We start from the raw sequence: 23,232 nt of genomic DNA, 5'->3' as shown, positions 1-23,232 counted from the left end.
AAGGAAAATCACGACAAACACTCTCAAGACCAACTTACTGTTTTCCATCAATTGGAAGGATTTATTGAGGCCTACAGGTTTCCTCGGTTTAAAAGTGAATGTATATTCAATTGCGATAGCAAAAAACTTCTCCTTTATGCTGCAGCGACTCTCAGTGCCAGAGATTCCCCTGAATGTTTCTGTCCTGTTGCACAAAGCCTGACTGAAAGGAGAAGAGAAAAATAAAGGTACTTTACTAAAAGTATTTCAACTCACTTCATAACAAACAAATTCAACATAACCCAGTTATAGTACGTGCTTCACCCTGAGGATGCAGTATCCCCTCCGGACACCAGGGGGAGGCAGAGAGCAGTCAAGCCATGTTGAGGGAGGGAGAGAGGACAGTCTAGGAGCAAAGGGGGAGAGGGAGAAGGGTCTGGGAGCAAAGGGGGAGAGGGAGAAGGGTCTGGGAGCAAAGGGGGAGAGGGAGAAGGGTCTGGGAGCAAAGGGGGAGAGGGAGAAGGGTCTAGGAGCAAAGGGGGAGAGGGAGAAGGGTCTGGGAGCAAAGGGGAGAGGGAGAAGGGTCTGGGAGCAAAGGGGGAGAGGGAGAAGGGTCACGGAGCAAAGGGGGAGAGGGAGAAGGGTCTGGGAGCAAAGGGGGAGAGGGAGAAGGGTCACGGAGCAAAGGGGGAGAGGGAGAAGGGTCAAGGAGCAAAGGGGGAGAGGGAGAAGGGTCAAGGAGCAAAGGGGGAGAGGGAGAAGGGTCAAGGAGCAAAAGGGGAGAGGGAGAAGGGTCAAGGAGCAAAGGGGGAGAGGGAGAAGGGTCTGGGAGCAAAGGGGGAGAGGGAGAAGGGTCAAGGAGCAAAAGGGGAGAGGGAGAAGGGTCTGGGAGCAAAGGGGAGAGGGAGAAGGGTCAAGGAGCAAAAGGGGAGAGGGAGAAGGGTCTGGGAGCAAAGGGGAGAGGGAGAAGGGTCACGGAGCAAAGGGGGAGAGGGAGAAGGGTCAGGGAGCAAAGGGGGAGAGGGAGAAGGGTCAAGGAGCAAAAGGGGAGAGGGAGAAGGGTCTGGGAGCAAAGGGGAGAGGGAGAAGGGTCACGGAGCAAAGGGGGAGAGGGAGAAGGGTCTGGGAGCAAAGGGGGAGAGGGAGAAGGGTCACGGAGCAAAGGGGGAGAGGGAGAAGGGTCTGGGAGCAAAGGGGGAGAGGGAGAAGGGTCTGGGAGCAAAGGGGGAGAGGGAGAAGGGTCAAGGAGCAAAAGGGGAGAGGGAGAAGGGTCTGGGAGCAAAGGGGAGAGGGAGAAGGGTCAAGGAGCAAAGAGGGAGAGGGAGAAGGGTCTGGGAGCAAAGGGGAGAGGGAGAAGGGTCAAGGAGCAAAGAGGGAGAGGGAGAAGGGTCAGGGAGCAAAGGGGGAGAGGGAGAAGGGTCTGGGAGCAAAGGGGGAGAGGGAGAAGGGTCAAGGAGCAAAAGGGGAAAGGGAGAAGGGTCTGGGAGCAAAGGGGAGAGGGAGAAGGGTCAAGGAGCAAAGAGGGAGAGGGAGAAGGGTCTGGGAGCAAAGGGGAGAGGGAGAAGGGTCTGGGAGCAAAGGGGGAGAGGGAGAAGGGTCTGGGAGCAAAGGGGGAGAGGGAGAAGGGTCAAGGAGCAAAAGGGGAGAGGGAGAAGGGTCTGGGAGCAAAGGGGAGAGGGAGAAGGGTCAGGGAGCAAAGAGGGAGAGGGAGAAGGGTCTGGGAGCAAAGGGGGAGAGGGAGAAGGGTCTGGGAGCAAAGGGGGAGAGGGGAAGGGTCTGGGAGCAAAGGGGGAGAGGGAGAAGGGTCTGGGAGCAAAGGGGGAGAGGGAGAAGGGTCTAGGAGCAAAGGGGGAGAGGGAGAAGGGTCTGGGAGCAAAGGGGAGAGGGAGAAGGGTCTGGGAGCAAAGGGGGAGAGGGAGAAGGGTCTGGGAGCAAAGGGGAGAGGGAGAAGGGTCTGGGAGCAAAGGGGGAGAGGGAGAAGGGTCACGGAGCAAAGAGGGAGAGGGAGAAGGGTCTGGGAGCAAAGGGGAGAGGGAGAAGGGTCTGGGAGCAAAGGGGGAGAGGGAGAAGGGTCTGGGAGCAAAGGGGGAGAGGGAGAAGGGTCAAGGAGCAAAAGGGGAGAGGGAGAAGGGTCTGGGAGCAAAGGGGAGAGGGAGAAGGGTCAAGGAGCAAAGGGGAGAGGGAGAAGGGTCTGGGAGCAAAGGGGAGAGGGAGAAGGGTCAAGGAGCAAAGAGGGAGAGGGAGAAGGGTCTGGGAGCAAAGGGGGAGAGGGAGAAGGGTCTGGGAGCAAAGGGGGAGAGGGAGAAGGGTCTGGGAGCAAAGGGGGAGAGGGAGAAGGGTCAGGGAGCAAAGGGGGAGAGGGAGAAGGGTCAGGGAGCAAAGGGGGAGAGGGAGAAGGGTCTAGGAGCAAAGGGGGAGAGGGAGAAGGGTCTGGGAGCAAAGGGGGAGAGGGAGAAGGGTCTGGGAGCAAAGGGGGGAGAGGGAGAAGGGTCAGGGAGCAAAGGGGGAGAGGGAGAAGGGTCTAGGAGCAAAGGGGGAGAGGGAGAAGGGTCTGGGAGCAAAGGGGGAGAGGGAGAAGGGTCAGGGAGCAAAGGGGGAGAGGGAGAAGGGTCTAGGAGCAAAGGGGGAGAGGGAGAAGGGTCAGGGAGCAAAGGGGGAGAGGGAGAAGGGTCAAGGAGCAAAGGGGGAGAGGGAGAAGGGTCTGGGAGCAAAGAGGGAGAGGGAGAAGGGTCTGGGAGCAAAGGGGGAGAGGGAGAAGGGTCTGGGAGCAAAGGGGAGAGGGAGAAATGTCTGGGAGCAAAGGGGGGAGAGGGAGAAGGGTCTGGGAGCAAAGGGGGAGAGGGAGAAGGGTCAAGGAGCAAAGGGGGAGAGGGAGAAGGGTCTGGGAGCAAAGGGGGAGAGGGAGAAGGGTCAGGGAGCAAAGGGGAGAGGGAGAAGGGTCTGGGAGCAAAGGGGAGAGGGAGAAGGGTCAAGGAGCAAAGGGGGAGAGGGAGAAGGGTCTGGGAGCAAAGGGGGAGAGGGAGAAGGGTCTGGGAGCAAAGGGGGAGAGGGAGAAGGGTCTGGGAGCAAAGGGGGAGAGGGAGAAGGGTCAGGGAGCAAAGGGGGAGAGGGAGAAGGGTCTAGGAGCAAAGGGGGAGAGGGAGAAGGTTCTGGGAGCAAAGGGGAGAGGGAGAAGGGTCTGGGAGCAAAGGGGAGAGGGAGAAGGGTCAAGGAGCAAAGGGGGAGAGGGAGAAGGGTCTAGGAGCAAAGGGGGAGAGGGAGAAGGGTCTAGGAGCAAAGGGGGAGAGGGAGAAGGGTCTAGGAGCAAAGGGGGAGAGGGAGAAGGTTCTGGGAGCAAAGGGGAGAGGGAGAAGGGTCTGGGAGCAAAGGGGAGAGGGAGAAGGGTCTGGGAGCAAAGGGGGAGAGGGAGAAGGGTCAAGGAGCAAAGGGGGAGAGGGAGAAGGGTCTAGGAGCAAAGGGGGAGAGGGAGAAGGGTCTGGGAGCAAAGGGGGAGAGGGAGAAGGGTCAAGGAGCATAGAGAGAGATGGGTCTAAAAGTGCAAAGGGGGAGAGGGAAGGGACTAGGAGTGTAGAGGGAGAGAGTGAGAGTCTAGTAGTGTAGAGGGTGAGTAAGATGGGGTGGAGTGCAGGGGGGAGAGGGAAGGGTCTACGACTAGACGGACAGAGGGAAGAGGTCTATGAGTGTAGAAGGGGAGAGGGAAGATGTCTACGAGTGTAGATGGGGAGAGGGAAAGGTCTATGAGTGTAGAGGGGGAGAGGGAAGAGGTGTGTAAAGGGATGAAGAGGAGGTCTGGGAGTGTACAGGGATTTGGAGAAGTGACTGGCGTGATCTGTACGATCAAGATTGCAGAAGGAAGGGGAGGGGGTCTGGGAGGGAGGGGTCCGAGAGTGCTGGGTGGGTGTTCCACGGTATGTGAGTTATTGATTCTCGAGTGGATGAAATGACCCTCCAACAGGCTGCCATCACTGAGCAGGACCAGAGGGGCAGGTGAATGAGTGAAGAGTCATGGAATCCCCCGCCTGAGGCAGCGCGGGGACTGAGTGGGGAAGGTGAGGTGAGGTAGAACAAGTGAGGTCAGAGATAGAGACTGTGTGTGTGTATGTGAGTGTGAGTGTGAGTGTGAGTGTGTGTGTGTGTGTGTCTGAGTGTGTGTGTGTGTGTGTGTGTGTGTGTGAGTGTGTGTGCGTGTGCGTCTGTGTGTGTGTGTGTGCGTGTGTGTCTGTCTGTCTGAGTGTCTGTGTGTGTGTCTGTCTGAGTGTGTCTGTGTGTCTGTCTGAGTGTGTGCGTGTCTGTGTGTGTGCCTGTCTGTGTGTGTGTCTGTATGAGTGTGTGTCTGTCTGAGTGTGTGTGTGTCTGTGTGTGTGCCTGTCTGTGTGTGTGTCTGTATGAGTGTGTGTCTGTCTGAGTGTGTGTGTGTCTGTATGAGTGTGTGTCTGTCTGAGTGTGTGTGTCTGTCTGAGTGCGTGTGTGTCTGTGTGTGTGCCTGTCTGTGTGTGTGTCTGTATGAGTGTGTGTCTGTCTGAGTGTGTGTGTGTCTGAGTGTGTGTGTGTCTGTATGAGTCTGTGTCTGTCTGAGTGTGTGTGTGTCTGAGTGTGTGTGTGTCTGAGTGTGTGTCTGTGTGTGTGTGTGTGTGTGTGTGTCTCAGTGTGTCTGTATGTCTGAGTGTATGTGTGTGTGCGTGCGAGTGTGTGCGTGCGAGTGTGTGTGTGCGTGCGAGTGTGTGTGTGCGTGCGAGTGTGTGCGTGCGAGTGCGTGTGTGTGTGCGTGCGAGTGCGTGTGTGTGTGTGTGTGTGTGTGTGTGTGTGTGTAAGAGTGTGTGTGTGTGTGAACACCTTTGAACACCAGTGACCAGTGGATTTCCGTAGAGTCAGTGCTGGGATCACAAATTTTCCCTTTATGCATTAATGATGTAGCCAAGTCTGCAGACAGTCCGCGGTTAGGCAGAGGAATGCAGGGACGCAGACACTCAGCACAAGACAGGCAACAACACAGCGTACGGACCTGTGATTCAGCAGAGTTGAAGACTTCTGATAGTATAGATCCATTGGGATGCAGCAGTTTGCTGTCGCGTCTTCAGTCCACTGGCAGTCGATCCTGCTGCTATAGTCGGTGTAACACCTCAAGCTGCTGATGTTTTGTCCTAGGATGACAGGGAAAGGAAGGGATCAAAAACAGACACTGCAACATCCTCAAAGGCCATAAGACAGGAGCAGGATTAAGCCATTTGGACCATCGAACCTGCTCTACATCATGGCTGAGTTATTTTCCCGCTCAAACCCATTCTCCTGCCTTCTCTCTATAACCTTTGACACCCTTACTAACCAAGAACCTATCAACCATTTTGAATATAACCAATGACTCATCCTCCACAGCTGTCTGTGACAGTGAATTGCACAGAATCACCACCTTCTGGCTAAAGAAATTCTTCCTCATCTCCGACATAAAGTGACATCCCCTATTCTGAGGCTGTCCCCTCTGGTCCTAGACTCTCCCACTATAGGAAACATCCTCTCCACATCCGCTCTATCTGTGTCCTCTGGTCCTAGACTCACCCACTACAGGAAACATCCTCTCCATATCCACTCTATCTGTGTCCTCTGGTCCTAGACTCCCCCACTATAGGAAACATCCTTTCCACATCCACTCTATCTGTGTCCTCTGGTCCTAGACTCCCCCACTACAGGAAACATCCTCTCCACATCCACTCTATCTGTGTCCTCTGGTCCCAGACTCCCCCACAATAGGAAACATCCTCTCCACATCCACTCTATCTGTGTCCTCTGGTCCCAGACTCCCCCACTATAGGAAACATCCTCTCCACATCCACTCTATCTGTGGCCTCTGGTCCGAGACTCCCCCACTATAGGAAACATCCTCTCCACATCCACTCTATCTGTCCCCTCTGGTCCTAGACTCCCCCACTATAGGAAACATCCTCTCCACATCCACTCTATCTGTGTCCTCTGGTCCTAGACACCCCCACTACAGGAAACAGCCTCTCCACATCCACTCTATCTGTGTCCTCTGGTCCTAGACTCCCCCACTATAGGAAACATCCTCTCCACATCCACTCTATCTCTGTCCTCTGGTCCTAGACACCCCCACTATAGGAAACATCCTCTCCACATCCACTCTATCTGTCCCCTCTGGTCCTAGACTCCCCCACTATAGGAAACATTCTCTCCACATCCACTCTATCTGTCCCCTCTGGTCCTAGACTCCCCCAGTATAGGAAACATCCTCTCCACATCCACTCTATCTGTCCCCTCTGGTCCTAGACTCCCCCACCATAGGAAACATCCTCTCCACATCCACTCTATCTGTGTCCTCTGGTCCTAGACTCTCCCACTATGGGAAACATCCTCTCCACATCCACTCTATCTGTGTCCTCTGGTCCTAGACTCTCCCACTATGGGAAACATCCTCTCCACATCCACTCTATCCAGGCCTTTCACCATTCAATAGGTTTCAATGAGATCGCTCTTCGTTCTTGTAAACTCCAGTGAGTACAGGCCCAGAGCCATCAAATGCCCCTCATATATGAACTCTTTAATTCCTGGGATCATCCTTGTGACTCTCCTCTGGACCCTCTGCAATGCCAGCTCATCCTTTCTTAGACAAGGAGCCAAAACTGCTGACAGTACTCCAGGACAAAAGATTCCGGAATCTGGGGACAGCCGATGCTGCCTGACCTGCTAAGTTCCTCCAGCGTTCTGTGTGTGTTCCTTTCAATATTCGAAAGGTTTCAATGAGAACTCCTTCCTCCCCACCACCGTTTCTAAATGTTCGCTTGCCTTCTTGTCTTATTGAGATGATTTAAAGGGAAAGTAATTTAATTCGGAAGCTCACTTTCAGCTTTGCTGTTGGACAGTCTCACTTTGCCTCTGTTCCACTGAGGACTGTGTAAACCACTAATGGGAGATCCTGTAGATTATGATTTCAAAAATAAACTTAACCTACAACAAAATTTATATACTAAAAGGAACAACAGACTGAAAAAGTCTTTCCATTCTTCGTGTCACTTGGTCAATATACTGTATTCAATATACTGAACATCCTCTACATAGCACCATCCAGAGACAGAGAAGCAGTTTCAGCGACAGGTTACTATCGATGCAATGCTCCTCAGACAGGATGAAGAGGTCAATACTCCCCAATGCCATTAGGCTTTACAATTCTACCGCCAGGACTTAAGAACTTTTTAAAAGCTATTATTAATGCTTTTTGAGATAGTGATTTAGATGCATATCATATTTTTTACTGAGTTAAGTATTGTATGTAATTAGTTTTGCTACAACAAGTGTATGGGACATTGGAAAAAAAGTTGAATTTCCCCATGGGGATGAATAAAGTATCTATCTATCTATCTATCAATAATGGCAGTCGAGTGGGATTCCCCGGAGGCTAAAGTTTTTAATTCCCATTCCCATTCCCCTTCCGACATGTCGATCCACGGCCTCCTCTGCAAGCAACACTTTGTGTTCTGTCTGGGTAGCCTCCGGCCTGATGCCAGTTCAGAGCACGGCCAGGAGAGGGAGGTCTGCACTGGCCTGGTGTTCCTGAGGAAGACCTGGTACGATCGGATACCTGAACAAGAACAGTGACAGAGTTCTGAAGTGCAGATATTGTCATCATGTTGTCATGTCGCCCTTACTTCCTGAGGAGTCTGTGGAAATTTGGCATGTTACCTAAAACCTTGACAGACTTCTGTAGACGTGTATTGACTGGCAGCATCACAGTCTGGTATGGGAACACCAGTGCCTTTAATTGCTGGTGTGTGGCCAAGTGGTTAAGGCTTTTGGCTAGCGATCTGAAGGTCGTGAGTTCGAGCCCCAGCCGAGGCAGTGTGCGTGTCCTTGAGCAAGGGACTTAACCACACACTGCTCCTGCACGTTTATAGCCCAGTGGTGGCGGCCGGTGCAGTATGGACAGGACAAGAAAATCCAACAAAAGACAGTAGATTCATCCCGGTACATCACGAGTAAAGCACTTACAACCATTGAGCACATCTACATGGAACACTGTTGTAGGAAAGCAGCGTCTATCATTAGGGATCACATCACACAGGCCATGCTCTCTTCTCACTGCTGCCATCACATAGAATGTACAGGAGCCTCAGGGCTCACACCACCAGGTTCAAGAACAGATACAGCCCCTCAATCATCAAACTACACTCACTTGCCCCATCATTGAAATGTTCCCACAACCAATGATCTCACTTTAAGGACTCTTTATCTCACGATCTCATGTTTCTGCTATTTATTTACATTTGCATTTACGCAGTTTGTTGTCTTCCGCACTCTGGTCGATCTGTTGAAGTTACTGTTCTGTCGATTTGCCGAGTTTGCCCACAGGAAAATTAATCTCAGGGTTGGATATGGTGATCTATATGTACTTTGCTAATAAAATTTACTTTGAACTTTGAATTTTAAGTCTGCAGTAGCCAAGCAAGATCCCACATACACATTGGAATGCTGTTTGAGGGATGTTGATTCAGGAAATAACAACTCCAGTCATCTTCAAACTCACCTGGGAATGCAGACGCCTTACGCCCATGTAAACAATTAACCTACTAGCCCGTACATCTTGGGATGTGGGAAGAAACTGGATCTGCCAGAGGAAGCGCAGGTACTCACAGGCTGGACGTGCAAACTCCTTCCAGAACTGAACTGTCATCACTGGTGTTACAGCATACTCTGGAATTGGGGTTTATAGCAAATACTATCTTCAGCAACCAATCTTTAGAGCTGGATCTGGATTGTAGATTAAGTTAAAGTGCAGCCCTGAACAATGGTTTTTTGGAGCTGTGGACATAAGTTAACTTAAAACTAGGCAATGCTGATTAATATTAATTTTGGGTGTCTGGAGTGTAGGTGTGAAGAAGGAGGTGTGAAAATTGTATGTAATTCAAAGGAAGCACTGTAGATACACTGTAACTATAGCATTGTCCTTGGAACTTTAGCATATAAAATGTCATGTAATATTGGGTCAAAGAGGCCTCTTCCTCCGATACTGTCTCATTTTGTTGAATAAAACACTCCTGCATCCACTAGCGTCAATGTCTCCGGTGACATTTTCATACTATAACATGATTTGAGAGTTAGGGGGCAAAAGTTTAAGGGAAACACGAGGGGGTATTTCTTTACTCAGAGAGTGATAGCTGTGTGGAATGAGCTTCCTGTAGAAGTAGTAGAGGCCAGTTCAGTTGTGTCATTTAAGGTAAAATTGGATAGGTATATGGACAGGAAAGGAGTGGAGGGTTATGGGCTGAGTGCGGGTAGGTGGGACTAGGTGAGATTAAGAGTTCGGCACAGACTAGGAGGGCCGGAATGGCCTGTTTCCGTGCTGTGATTGTTATATGGTTATAACAGCTGGCACTGTAACAAGTCTGCGCTCTGCAAGTTACCACTATCTGGATTCTTGGAGATCCACGAAAGGAGTGGAGTTGCTTACCCTCGGTCGCCCTCCAGCCAAGGACGAAGACCAGTGAGAAGAGTGTCCACTCAAAGACGGGTCGTCCTCTACTGAACATCTCGACAATCCTTGTCTCTAATGTTTCTCCTGAGGGAACTGCAGCTTCTGTTTCTCTCACACCTCCTGTGTCACTGGTGGCAAAGAGCAGAAAGCTCCGTTAGCTCAAGAACAAACAGTGATTCTATATAACAGTGACTGAAAAGACTGGAAATCTGAAATAAATGCTGGAAACACTTATCAGGTCGGGCAGCATCTGTGGAGGGAGAAGCTGATAATGCTTCATGGAGACACACATGGATGTAACATACTGGAGGGATTCAGCAGGTCGGGCAGCATCTGTGGAGGGAGAAGCTGATAATGCTTCATGGAGACACACATGGATGTAACATACTGGAGGGATTCAGCAGGTCGGGCAGCATCTGTGGAGGGAGAAGCTGATAATGCTTCATGGAGACACACATGGATGTAACATACTGGAGGGATTCAGCAGGTCGGGCAGCATCTGTGGAGGGAGAAGCTGATAATGCTTCATGGAGACACACATGGATGTAACATACTGGAGGGATTCAGCAGGTCGGGCAGCATCTGTGGAGGGAACTGGGCTGTCGATATCCTAAGGAAGGTTTTCAGCCTGAAACGTGGACAAAGAGCTTCCAGTCTGAAATGTTAAACATGTCGCTGTCTCCACAGATGCTGCCTGACCCACTGAGTGCTTTCCACATTTTCCCTTTTCAGTCTGTGTACGAGCGTGTGTGGGAGAGAGAGACCAGCAGTGGAGGAGGAGGAGAAGTGAGAAAGACTGAAGGAGAGATGTGTGTGAGAGAGAGATGGAATGTGAGAGTGAGTGTGTGATAGAGAGATGGAATGTGAGAGTGAGTGTGTGATAGAGAGAGGGGAGGAATGTGAGAGTGTGTGAGAGAGGGGAGGAATGTGAGAGTGTGTGAGAGAGGGGAGGAATGTGAGAGGGGAATGTGAAAATGTGAGAGTGTGTGGGGGGAATGTGAAAGTGTGTGAGAGAGGGGAGGAATGTGAGAGTGTGTGAGGGGAGGAATGTGAGAGTGTGTAAAGGGGGGAATGTGAGAGTGAGTGTGTGATAAAGAGAGGGAATGTGAGAGAGGGGAGGAATGTGAGAGTGTGTAAAGGGGGGAATGTGAGAGTGAGTGTGTGATAAAGAGAGGGAATGTGAAAGAGGGGAGGAATGTGAGAGTGTGTGAGGGGAGGAATATGAGAGTGTGTAAAGGGGGGAATGTGAAAGTGTGTGAGAGGGGAGGAATGTGAGGGGGGAATGTGAAAGTGTGTGGGGGGAATGTGAGAGTGTGTGAGAGAGGGGAGGAATGTGAGAGTGTGAGGGGGAATGTGAGAGTGTGTGAGGGGAGGAATATGAGAGTGTGTAAAGGGGGGAATGTGAGAGTGAGTGTGTGATAAAGAGAGGGAATGTGAAAGAGGGGAGGAATGTGAGAGTGTGTGAGGGGAGGAATATGAGAGTGTGTAAAGGGGGGAATGTGAAAGTGTGTGAGAGAGGGGAGGAATGTGAGGGGGGAATGTGAAAGTGTGTGGGGGGAATGTGAGAGTGTGTGAGAGAGGGGAGGAATGTGAGAGTGTGAGGGGGGAATGTGAGAGTGTGTGAGAGAGGGGAGGAATGTGAGGGGAATGTGAAAGTGTGAGAGAGGGGAGGAATGTGAGAGTGTGTGAGAGAGGGGGAATGTGAGAGTGTGAGAGAGAGGAGGGAATGTGAGAGTGTGAGAGGGGAATGTGAGAGTGTGTGAAGGGGGAATGCGAGAGTGTGAGAGAGAGGAGGGAATGTGAGAGTGTGAGGGGAGGAATGTGAGAGTGTGAGAGGGGGGGGGAAGGTGAGAGTGCATGTGTGAGAGAGAGGGAATGTGAGTGTGTGAGAGCGAGTGGGAGAGAGGGAACATGAGAGTGTATGTGAGAGAGAGGGAATGTGAGAATGAGTGTGTGTGCGAGAGTGAGAGAGGGAAAGAGAGGTGTGTGTTCATGTGTTTACGTGTGTGTACGTGTGCATGTGTTTACGCGTATATGTGTGTGTTCATGCGTTTACGTGTGTGCATATGTTTATGTGTATGTGTGTGTTCATGTGTTTACGTGTGTGTGCATGTGTTTGTGTGTGTTTGTGCATGTGTTTACGTGTGTGTGCATGTGTTTACATGTGTGTGTGTATGAGTGGGAGTGAGTATACACGTACACTACTGTGTTTAGGAGTATGTAAGGGTGCACACACTGTATGAGAGTGCTGTGGAAAGCATTGACCCCTGGCCCCATGTCCAACTAGGGTATATTTCAGAATGTTTTGTCATTCTTTGCATAGTCATTTATTTACATATTGTATGTTCCTATCCTTGTGGACAAGAGGGGAATTATCCGGATACGAATGCGGATAAAACTGGGGCTTGCGATTACAGCAATCAACAGAATAAAGATAGTGAAAACTGTCAAACAGAGCTGTGTTTCTACTGTCAGGAGAGCCATAGGCATTGTTCAAATTGGTGGTGTTATATTTATAGTTCTGAGAGCAGATTGAGCAGGAGATAAGTTTCTGTGGGCAGAGACGACATCCAGGCAAAGGCAGACAACCGGACAGAGAGAGTGAAGAGTCACAGTGGTTCTATTTCTTCAGTATCTTAAAATCTCTCTGAGGCTGTAAGTTTCCTGATAGTGGGTGAAGTAACAAGAAAGATAAGATGTGGCTTCACAGCTGTAAAACTGCCTCCTTGTTCCTTCACAACTAACACTGTTTAATGTCGTTTCCAGCACACACGTGTAAAGGAGATCGAAATTATTGTTACTCCAGGCCCGATGCAGCACAAAAAAATGATAAACAGCACAATAATAAAAAAAAACACAACATATGCAGAAGATAGATTAAACTGAACTGTGCAAAGGTCTCACTCGCACTCACACAGAGCTAGGGTGCCTAAGTTACTTGAACAGTACTGTATCTATAGACTGATCATATATCTTTACAGTGTATATATTATACATTCCTTTCAGATTTTATATACATACAAATGACACAATGCTAAATTGAACTCAACTGAACTGAAAACAACTGAACACTCCCAGACTATTTCAAGGATTCTGTGGCTCGATGTTGTAAATTCTGTGTGTTTTTTCACTCGTTTTTTTTGCCATTTGCACAATTTGTTCACTTTTTTTCACATTGGATGTACAATGCTTTCTTTGAACAGGTCCCATGGTTTCATTGTTTCATGGCTGTCTGTGGGAAGACGCGTCTCAGGGTTTTATACTGCGTACATATTTTGATAATAAATGTACTTTAAATCCTTGATTCAAAGATTCTGTGGCCTTCTCCTCTGGGCCAGAAGTAGGACCCATCCTTTCTCTCATCACTGGTCTCTGGAGAATGGCCGGGCGCCACTGCAGTCCAGTCCCAGGTCATTTCTGCCCGCGGAAGCTGTGACATTTCCTGGGGCTTGGGTGGACTGGACTTGGGATTCCCTGTGAATGCGGAGCGGTGTACATCGGCCAGATGGGGGAACACGGTGGAAACCTGCATCAAGGAACACAGGAGATTTGTCTGTTTGTGTAACCCCGAGAAATCGCAATGGCCACAGGATTGACCTCGACAGCACAGAACTACTGCGTCACACCACCGGCTTTTGGGACCGCCTGATAAAGGAAGCCATTCAAATAAAACTAGAGGGAAAAGAATTTTAACAAGACAACAGTCTCACTCCAAGTAAGAATTGGAATTCCATTGTAAGCAAATGGGACAACGGAAATCTGATTGGGTGAGGAATAACAAGACAGAAGGAGTATAGGGGTATTACAGGGGTATAAATACCACCGGACTAGACATGCCAGGCATCATCCTCGAAGAAAATGTCAGAGTTTGTCATCAAAATGTCGATTATAATCAATACCTGAACTGCCGGAAACCCAAGAGTTTATTCATCATATACACTGGGAAATCACTAGATCCTGTATACTTCAAAGAAATTTCAGCTATTTTGCTCTTAAGCCTGATCTGTCATTCAATACCTTTACTTGATAAAGATCTAGACCTGAAATTCACAATCATATGGCTTCATCAAGCACCCTTGTTCCGTCTGTCACTAAAGGTGGGATTTCCTGGTGGCCAACCAGCTTCATTCCACTCCCCATTCCAATTCCAACAGGTTGATCCATGGCCTCCTTTGTGACCATAATGAGACATCTCTTGGGTTGGAGAAGCAACTCCTCATATTCTGTCCAGGTAGCTTCTAACCTGATGGCATAAATATCACTTTATCTATCTTCTGGTAATTTATCCCCCTTCCCCTTACTCCCTTTTTCCCAATCTGGCTCCCCTCTTCCCCCCCCCCCTTCTCCTTACCTACCTTCTGGAGTGACTCTTCCTTCTCTTTCTCCCATGATTCACTGCCCTTCCTCTACCAGATTCCTTTTCCTCCGATCCTTTATCTCTTCCACCAATCACCTCCCAGCTTCATACTTCATCCCCCCTCACATTGCTTGAGGGGGGGGGACACATTGTTGTGTCCTTGAGCAAGGCACTTAACCACACATCGCTCTGCGATGACAACGGTGCCAAGCTGTATTGGCCTAGTGCCCTTCCCTCGGACATCGGTGGAGTGGAGAGGGGAGACTTGAAGCCTGGGCAACTGCCGGTCTCCCGTACAACCTCAGTCAACAAAATTGATGCACAGCCGCAGTGTGTTACTCATAATCAACCTTGTCAATTGGAGTGTGAGGGAGAGGGTTTAGAGAGGGACCAGAGAAGTTTCACAAAAACGATCCTGGGAGTGAAAGGATTAAAGTATGCTGGGCCTGTACTCACTGGAGTTTAGAAAAATGAAGGGAGATCTCATTGAAACCTATTGAATATTGAAAGATCTGGATAGAGTGGATGTGGAGAAGATGTTTCCTCTCGTGGGGAAGTCCAGGACCAGAGAGCACAGTCTCAGAATAAGGAGATATTCTTTTAGAACAGAGATGAGGGGGAATTTCTTAGGCCAAGAGGGTGGTGAATCTGTGGAATTTATTGCCACATACAGCTGTGGAGGCCATTGGGTGTATTTAAAGCAGAAGTTGATAGGTTCTAGATTAGTCAGGGTACTAAAGGTTATGGGGAGAAGCCAGGGGAATGGGGTTGAGAGGGATAATAAATTTGCCATGATTGAACAGTGGAACAGACTTGATGGGCTGAATGGCCTAATTATGCTCCTATATCTTATGGGCTATAAAGATTTTTGCTGTGCCTACTTGTGATACCTGTTTCGCCCCATCATGCTAGGGCAAAATGTAAACAGACTGAGGTGTCACAACCTGCCGACTAAGATCGACTGCCAGTGGATTTAAGACACAACAGCAAACTGCCACCTCCCAGTGGATCTGTACGATCAGAAACCCTACAAGGAGAAAGCAAGAGAAGGAGTTGAGCCAGGATAGAATAGTAAAGCAGACTTGATGGGAATTCTGTTCTTGTGGTTTGTAGAGGAAGGTGGTGTTCACTACAAAGGCAGGGCAAGTGAAGCCCCTTTTAACTCCAGCCTACAAGTAGGCTCCAGTTGGACTTCTTGAGGATGCAGTGTCCTTTCTATGGTTAAAAAGTTAAATGTCATGGAAAATAGGAGTTGGCAGTGTGAATAAACAATCATCAGCATCACAAGATCCTCCCACCACTAACTCATCCGTTAGCCCAGTAGGTTTCATTTTAAAATTAACACAAAATCCAGAAGAGGCTCTCTTTTTACCCAAGAGTTTTCATATTCAGAGAATACGAAGAAGAAAACTTTTCCACTTCTCTGCCACAAGCTTTTTTTAATTACAGAAATCAGAAGTTACTTTAGATCTTATTTTTCCAGTTAAGAGTTTTATTTATTATTGCATGATATGTGACAGAAAGGCAGAGAAATGCTAAAGCAGAACTCAGAAGTTGCTTGGTAATCGATGTGCTGGAAGGGGCGGGGGCGGTCTGAGTAAAATCAGGGGTGGAATCAGACCAGCTGTGGAAGGGCCGGGGGCGGTCTGAGTAAAATCAGGGGTGGAATCAGACCAGCTGTGGAAGGGCCGGGGGTGGTCTGAGTAAAATCAGGGGTGGAATCAGACCAGCTGTGGCAGGGCCGGGGGCGGTCTGAGTAAAATCAGGGGTGGAATCAGACCAGCTGTGGAAGGGCCGGGGGCGGTCTGAGTAAAATCAGGGGTGGAATCAGACCAGCTGTGGCAGGGCTTGCAGGCCACTACATCCACAGAAGGCATGGTAGTGGCTGGGTTTCATCAGGAGCTTGAGCAGATCGGGCACGTCACCAGAGACTCCACAGTGGAGCCCGGAGAGCATTCTGACTCGCTACATCACCATCTCGCACGGAGGGGCCATTGCACAGGATCGGGAAAAGCTGCAAAGAGGTGTCAACGCAGCCAGCTCCATCACGGGTATTAGCCTCCCCAGCATCAAGAACATCTTCAGGAGGTGGGGGCTCAAGCAGGCGTACCCTCGCCATCTGGCACGTGCCCCTTTCTCATTACTGCCATCAGGGAGCAGGTAAAGGAAACGGAAGGCACACACTCAACGTTCTTCCCTCCCGCCATCAGATATCTGAATGAACAATAAACCCATGAACACTACCAGACTAATTTGCTCTCTAGTTGTATTATTTTAAAAAAATGTTTCTTATGGTCAAGTTAGGAAAAAGGAAAGTATAAGATCTATGTGTGTGTCCTTGTTCATCAGTCACTGAAAGTAAGCATGCAGGTACAGCAGGCAGTGAAGAAAGCTAATGGTGTGTTGGCCTTCATAACAAGGGGAGTTGAGTATAGGAGCAAAGAGGTCCTTCTGCAGTTGTACAGGGCCCTGGTGAGACCACACCTGGAGTATTGTGTTCAGTTTTGGACTCCAAATGTGAGGAAGGGCATTCTTGCTATTGAGGGAGTGCAGCGTAGGGTCATGAGGTTAATTCCCGGGATGGCAGGACTGTCATATGTTGAAAGATTGGAGTGACTGGGCTTGTATACACTGGAATTTAGAAGGATGAGAGGGGATCTGATTGAAACATATAAGATTAAGGGATTGGACACATTAGAGGCAGGAAACATGTTCTTGATGTTGGGGGAGTCCAGAACTAAAGGCCACAGTTTAAGAATAAGGGGTAGGCCATTTAGAACAGAGTTCAGGAAAAACCTTTTCACCCAGAGAGTTGTGGATATGTGGAATGCTCTGCCTCAGAAGGCAGTGGACGCCAATTCTCTGGATGCTTTCAAGAAAGAGTTAGATAGAGCTCTTAAAGATAGTGGAGTCAAGGGATATGGGGAGAGGGCAGGAACGGGGTACTGACTGTGGATGATCAGCCATGATCACATTGAATGGTGGTGCTGGTTTGAAGGGCCAAATGGCCTACTCCTGCAGTTATTGTCTATTGTAACTTCAATAGTTGCTTTTAATGTCAGAGAAATGTATACAATATACATCCCAAAATTCTTTTTCTTTGCAAACATCCACGAGAACAGAGGAGTGCCCCAAAGAATGAATGACAGTTAAATGTTAGAACCCCAAAGCCCTCCCAGCTCCCCCCCACATACAAGCAGCAGCAACCCTCCCCCAAACCCCCACCAGTTAAAAAAAAAGCATCAGCACCCCCCACCGAGCATCCAAGCATACAGCAAAGCATCAATAAAGACGCAGAGTTGCAGTGCCCCAAAGATGACTCGTTCACCCGGTATTCGACATGCCGCAGTCTGTCTCTCTCCCTCTCTCCCTCTCCCTCTCTCCCCCCCCTCCCTCTCCCTCTCCCTCCCTCCCCTCCCTCTCCCTCCCCCTAACAAGGAAAGAAGAGCTGCCGCTGTTTCATTTATAACCCTCAATGCCTACACTTATAATTAGGTGCCTGCTCTGCTGCCGCGAAGCAACAAAATTTAACGACATTTGGCAGTGAGAATAAATCTGGTTCTGGTTCTGGGGAGTGCAGACATGATGAAATAATTCCGTCTTCTTCCCAAATCCTGCTGCTCCAACCTCTGTTACCCCCCCCCCCACCTTCAGTCCAATCTGGAACACTGTCCAGTCTTACACTTCAACCACCAATGGTACTGCCTTATGTGTAGAAATTTCCCTGGTCTCTACCCTAATCTCTTCTCTGTCTTGTTTCCATGGTTACTTACTCTTCAACCACCAATGGTTGGAAGCAACTTGCTTTCATTAAACCTGCTCCAGCCCAAAGCAGGTGATAATATTCAGATGAAGGGCGTTGGCTTGAAATGGTGACTGTTCACTCCCATCCGTAGAAGCTGCCCGACCTGCTGAGCTCCTCCAGCACATAGAGTGTGCTGCTCTAGATTCCCGGCACCTGCAGTACCTCATGTCTGTAATGTTCCGGTTCAATTCTGTCCTCCCCAAACCTTTCCTTGGATACACTCTTACTGGATATCACCTTCGGTCACTGATGCTCTCCACTCACAGGCCAAAGATCCTTATTAATAACGATTGACGCGAACAATGGAGAGGCGAGCAAAGGGTGTCTGAGGCAAGTGGAGACATGGTCATAGCAAGCGGAGATGAGCGATGGCGGAGGCGCAGGGAGGGCCTGGTTATGAGAAGCCAAAACAAGCGATGGTGGACGCTCAGGGAAGGTCCTGTTGTCGGAAGCTGAGATGAGCAGTGCCAGAGGAAGCGGGAAGGACTGATTGTGGAAAGCAGAGTTGGGGCACCCCTGAAAAATGAGGAAGGTCCTGAGGTCTGATCAATTTAAGCACTGGGCTGAATTGGAAAGTTTGAATGTGGGCCAAATCGTAGTGGTGGGGTCCAGGCCCCAGAATGGTCTGAGAGCGTGGAACGACCCGATGCTGGGCCAGATTTAAAAGGCCAGGGTGTTGGGACCAGAGGCAAGGCGAGGGCCAGTCCTGCTCACTGATCCGTGCCATTTACTCAGCTCATGCTGAAATGCAGTGCCGGCCGCAGTGATGCCCGGCTTTATGTCCGTGTCTTCTCTCTCCCTCTCCGGTGTTCGATGGTCTTTCTTTAATGGGTTCTTTTCGGCTTGCTTTGTTTCGTGGCTGCCTGTAAGGAGACGAATCTCCAGGGTGTATAATGTATACATACCTTGATAACAAATGTACTTTGAACTTTGTAGCAGCAGCAGAACCAGAAAGACAGTTGATGGGCCCTTGAGAGAAAGAATAAGTTACAGGGTCACGGCGAACTAGAGTGGAGAAGAGGACTAATGGGGTTCCCCTGTGGAGAACTAGTACACACTCACAGGACAGAATCTATGCTCGGTCTTCTCTAAAGAGGAACAGTGGTAGAGGCAGATACCAGAGGGATATTTAAGAAACTCTTAGTTAGGGCACATGGATGCTAGAAAAAAATGGAGGGTTATGGAGCAGAGAAGGGTTAGATTGATCTTAGAGAAGGCTAAAAGGTTGGCACAACAATGTGGGCCGAATGGCCTGTAGTGTGCTGTAATGTTCTATGTGGCTTCACGTCCACAGTGATTGACCTGGGGACTTTACCTATTGAAGACCACAGCAAGTCAGAGAGCATCTATGGAGGGGAATAAACAGTCAATATTTCAGGCCAGCACTGGAAAGGAGAGAAGAATCCAGAATAACAACAATTTGGCATAATATCTCAGTCCAAAACCAATCTGGGAAATTTACAACAAACTGAAATGACAAATTTCAGAAAACATTATGTGCACTCAACCACATTTAACAGTACCTAGGACAGAAAGGGGAAGAGGAACAACAGACATTAAAAATTTACACAACAGTCAGATAAAACTTCTAAGGATATAGTTTCATCAGTGAAAACAGGAGTCAGCACACCACGCGAGCCATTCAATTCTGATAAGTACATGCCACTAAACTCAAATGAGAGCACGCCCCAGAGAAATGAAGTAATTATCAGTATTGAAGGAAAAGTCCATTAGAAGAACAGGACTCTCTGTGGAAGACATCCCCACAATCTGAGCAGACTAGATGTTGACAAGAAGGTGTCAGACGCCTGACTCATAGATGGAAACCTCTTCCCAGAAACTGAAGGGATCCTTGTGGCAAAACAAGACCGGGTGACACACACACTCTCACACACAAAAAATTAATAAATCAAAGATTCATAATAAAAGACCAACAAATTCAGGACGATAAATGCAGAAAATGCCAAGAGAAACTGGAAACAGTTCAGCACAGTACAGGATCCTGTGGCAGTTTAACTCAATCTGATTACTTACACAGGCACAATCAAGTGGCAAACTTCATTCACCAAAATCTTGGTTAAACACAAGCTCATAGAAGACTCCGTAACCTACTATAAATACAAGCCTGATCCAGTTTTATAATCAGAGTCCCACAAATTATATTATGACCAATCCTTTATTACAGACAGGACAATCCATAATAACCATCCGGATATCATAATCCAGGATAAACCAGCAAGAACAACTTTCTTAACAGATATCGCCATTCCAAACACAGAGAAATCACTGAGTGAAAAACACCAGAAATATGCTGAGTTAAAAGAGGAAATTGAAAGACTACGGTCCCAATGGTAAAATCTACAACTGGTATCATCCCAAAGTCACTACACATTGAGTAATTGGCTAGATTGATCCCACAGGAAATTACAGTGTCACAGTAGTATTACAAGTTCAAAGGTACATTTAATGTCTGAGAAATGTATACAATATACATCCTGAAATTCTTTTTCTTCGCAAGCATCCATGAAAAGAGGAGTGCCCCAAAGAGAGTTATATATAACCCCAAAGACCCTCAGCTCCCCTCCCACGCGTAACCAGCAGCAACGATCCCCTTCCACCCCCCCAGCAAGAAAGCATCAGCACCCCCCACCGAGCACTCAAGCGTGCAGCAAAGCGTCAATAACGTGCACAGTGCAGATATACAAATTTATAAACATTAAAAGAGAAGTAAGAAAGAATAAAAAGAATAAGTTACTTCAAACAGGAAGGGGCCATCACTTCCCAGCTGTGGCTTGACTCATTATAGAGCCTGATGACTGAGGGTAAGAATGAGCTCATATAGCAGTTGTCTCAGACTATTACTAAAAATGCTCCTCTGTTCAGCCAAGGTGGCACGCAGAGAGTGAGAAACATTGTCCAGAATTGCCAGGGTTTTCTGCAGGGTCCCTTGCGTGCCCGGTTTGACTTCTATAATAGAGCCAGGCTTTCTAACCAGTTTATTGAGCCTGTCGGCATCACCCATATTGATGCCATTGCCCCAGCACACCACTGCATGGAAGATTGTACCGGCAACAACAGACTGGAAGAGCATGTGAAGGAGAGGCCTGCATACTCCGAAGTACCTCAATCTCCTCAGAAAGTAGAGGTGACTCTGGTACACAGTCTGTGTTGGTGCTCCACTTGAGTCTATCATCCAGGTGCACCTCCGGTTCTTGTAGGTCCTCACCATCAATAGTAACAGGGAGCAGTGCAGGCTTAGTCTTCCTAAAGTCCATCACCATCTCCTTTGTCTTGCTGAGTCATCAGAAAATTTCTGCAGATGACCTGACTCAGTGTTGTATCTAAGGGAGCCAATACCCCTGTGGGGCCCTGTGCTACCTATAGCCATGTCTGACACACAGCTCTGAAGCCTCTCAAACTGTGGTCTGCCACTCAGGTCATCCATTATCCAGGATACAATGGAAGTGCCAACCTTTGAGAAATCAGAAACCATGATGCTCACGGTGCTGCCCTGGGAGTAGTTTCTGTTCAGCTGGCAGATGACGGCATCTTTGACTCCCATGTGCTCCTGGTAGACAAACTGCAGGGGGTCGGAGGTGAGCCAGGACCAGCCTCTCTAAGGTCTTGGTGATGTGTGGTCAGGGCCACTGGATGGTAGTCAATCAAGACTTACAATTGGCCCTTCTTGGGTACTGGGACCACACATGATGTTTTCCACACAGTCAAGACCAACTCCAGACTCCGATTGAAAATGCGCTGGAGAACTCCACACAGCTGCTCAGTGCACTCCTTCAGGACCTCGGGGTTCACACCGCGCGGTCCCAATGCTTTGCCATGTCTGTGTTTCCCCAGAGCCCTTCTCATCCGCTCAGTGGTGAAGGCAAGTCCATGATGACTGAGGAATTGGTGGAAGGTGAAGATCGGGATGATGGATGGTAGGTGCAGGGCAAGGAGGGGATGTAGACAGTGCTAGTCTGTGTTGTTCATCCACATGTTGAATTGGAGGAGGGAGGGGAGGTGTCGGTGCTGAGGGAGCATCGGGTGCCTCAACACTTAGGTTGGTGTGCTGAGGGGAGTGCGAACAGGAGGGCATTTGTCAAACCTATTGAAGAATTGGTTTAACTCATTAGCCCATTCACGGCTCCACAGCTAGGCTGATTGAAGCCAGTTATGCTCTTCATGCCTGTCCACGCCTTCCATCGGCTAATTTGCCCAAGCTTATTCTCCAGCTCTCTCCTGTATTCCTCTTTAGCCACACAATTAGACCTACATAGTAATATCTACGTAAATCTCCAAAAAGGTGAGAAGAGAAGAGGGAATCCAGATTTGGGAATGGAAGAAGATGGAGAGAGGTGGAGAAGAAATTACTGGAAGTTAGAGAAATTGATGTTCATGCCGTCAGGTTGGGGGATACCAAGGTGGAGTCTGAGGTGTTGCTCCTTTAACCTGAGAGTGGCAGCAGAGGAGGCCATGGACCGACATGTCAGATGGGAATGGGAATGGGAATTAAAATGTTTGGCCACTGGGAAATTCTTCTTGTTTCAAGTTGGAAGAAAGTTATGGATGTGAAGTTTGGGTGTGGGCCTTGGATGGGTGGAAGATGGATGGACTATCCCCTTGTAGATTGCTTTCTAATTTGTCAACTTCCATGATTAACGGGCTGAGGGTTCTTTGTCAATGACTTAGCTCAGTCAGTGTGGGGTTACGCATGCTCCAGGCAGCTGGAAAACTGATGGTTTTACTGAACAATTGTGATGGAGAATCTTCGGAGATTCTCTGGGGGTTAACTGTTGTGGCGTTCGCCGAACTTGGCAACAAGCTTACAGACATTTCATCACCAGTCGAGGTGACATCCTTGGTGTGCAGTTGTCGGTGTTTCTCTCTGGTGTTTATATAGAACCCTGTTTGCTTGCCTCGCTCTTGATTGGCTAGCCCTTCAGTTGACCTTTTAATTCTATTGGTCCGTGTTTCTTTGGCTCTTAAGGGTTTGTATTATTTCAGTATGTTTGTTTATGGAGTTATCAGAAGAGGGGCACACTTCTAAAAATTTGTGTACCTGCCTCGTGTTTGCCTGCGCCAGAACATCCGTGGTGTCTGATGCACCATCAATAACTCTCGGAGACGTGAGGCAAGATAGGCTTTTATTAGCTGGAAGAGAGCAGTCAGCAGCAAGAGACCACCACACAACATCCTGGAGACTGAGGGAGGAGCAGTGCCTCCAATCGCCTTTATACCGGGGTCCGTGGGAAGAGCCACAGGAGCAGTCAGCGGGGGGGGGGGGGGGTGTCCAGACAGGTATATGTAGTTCACCACAGTGTCCTTCTCCGCCTGCACGTACTGAGATCACGTCTCCATACCACCAGTTTGTGGCCCCATAAACAAAATTCTCTGCAGTCTTTCAATGGATCAGTTCTCAACACCTCTGTTGGATCAGGGGGTAGAATTGTTATTGTTCTTGCAGTTTAATGTTCCTGTGCTTGCTTAAATCACCTATGTACATATAATTGTTCCGCAATTATGGTACAGCTGCTCCTGTACTTTTCTAGAAACTTCTTAGTTTTCAGTAGAAGGTGTCTCATTACTTGAATCTGGCCAATTTATTGGTCAATTATT

At 48.8% G+C, this 23,232-nt stretch overlaps 1 protein-coding gene across 2 annotated transcripts in view; it reads right to left on the bottom strand.

Annotated features, from left to right (window-relative positions):
* csf2rb (colony stimulating factor 2 receptor subunit beta) overlaps positions 1–23,232 on the bottom strand; it is a 68,303-nt gene that overhangs the window by 27,941 nt on the left and 17,130 nt on the right. For both annotated transcript variants that reach the window (XM_073033735.1, XM_073033734.1), the window contains exons 2-4: positions 9,434–9,585; positions 4,982–5,120; positions 39–202 (exon numbers count right to left, since the gene is read on the bottom strand). In XM_073033735.1, coding sequence (XP_072889836.1) covers positions 39–202; positions 4,982–5,120; positions 9,434–9,512 — 382 coding nt within the window. In that variant the 5' untranslated portion in view covers positions 9,513–9,585. The remainder of the gene's footprint in view (positions 1–38; positions 203–4,981; positions 5,121–9,433; positions 9,586–23,232) is intronic.

The sequence above is a fragment of the Hemitrygon akajei genome, chromosome 31, assembly GCF_048418815.1.
Source record: "Hemitrygon akajei chromosome 31, sHemAka1.3, whole genome shotgun sequence".
NCBI classification, from domain to species: domain Eukaryota; kingdom Metazoa; phylum Chordata; class Chondrichthyes; order Myliobatiformes; family Dasyatidae; genus Hemitrygon; species Hemitrygon akajei.
This window is presented reverse-complemented; position numbering and strand designations above follow the sequence as displayed.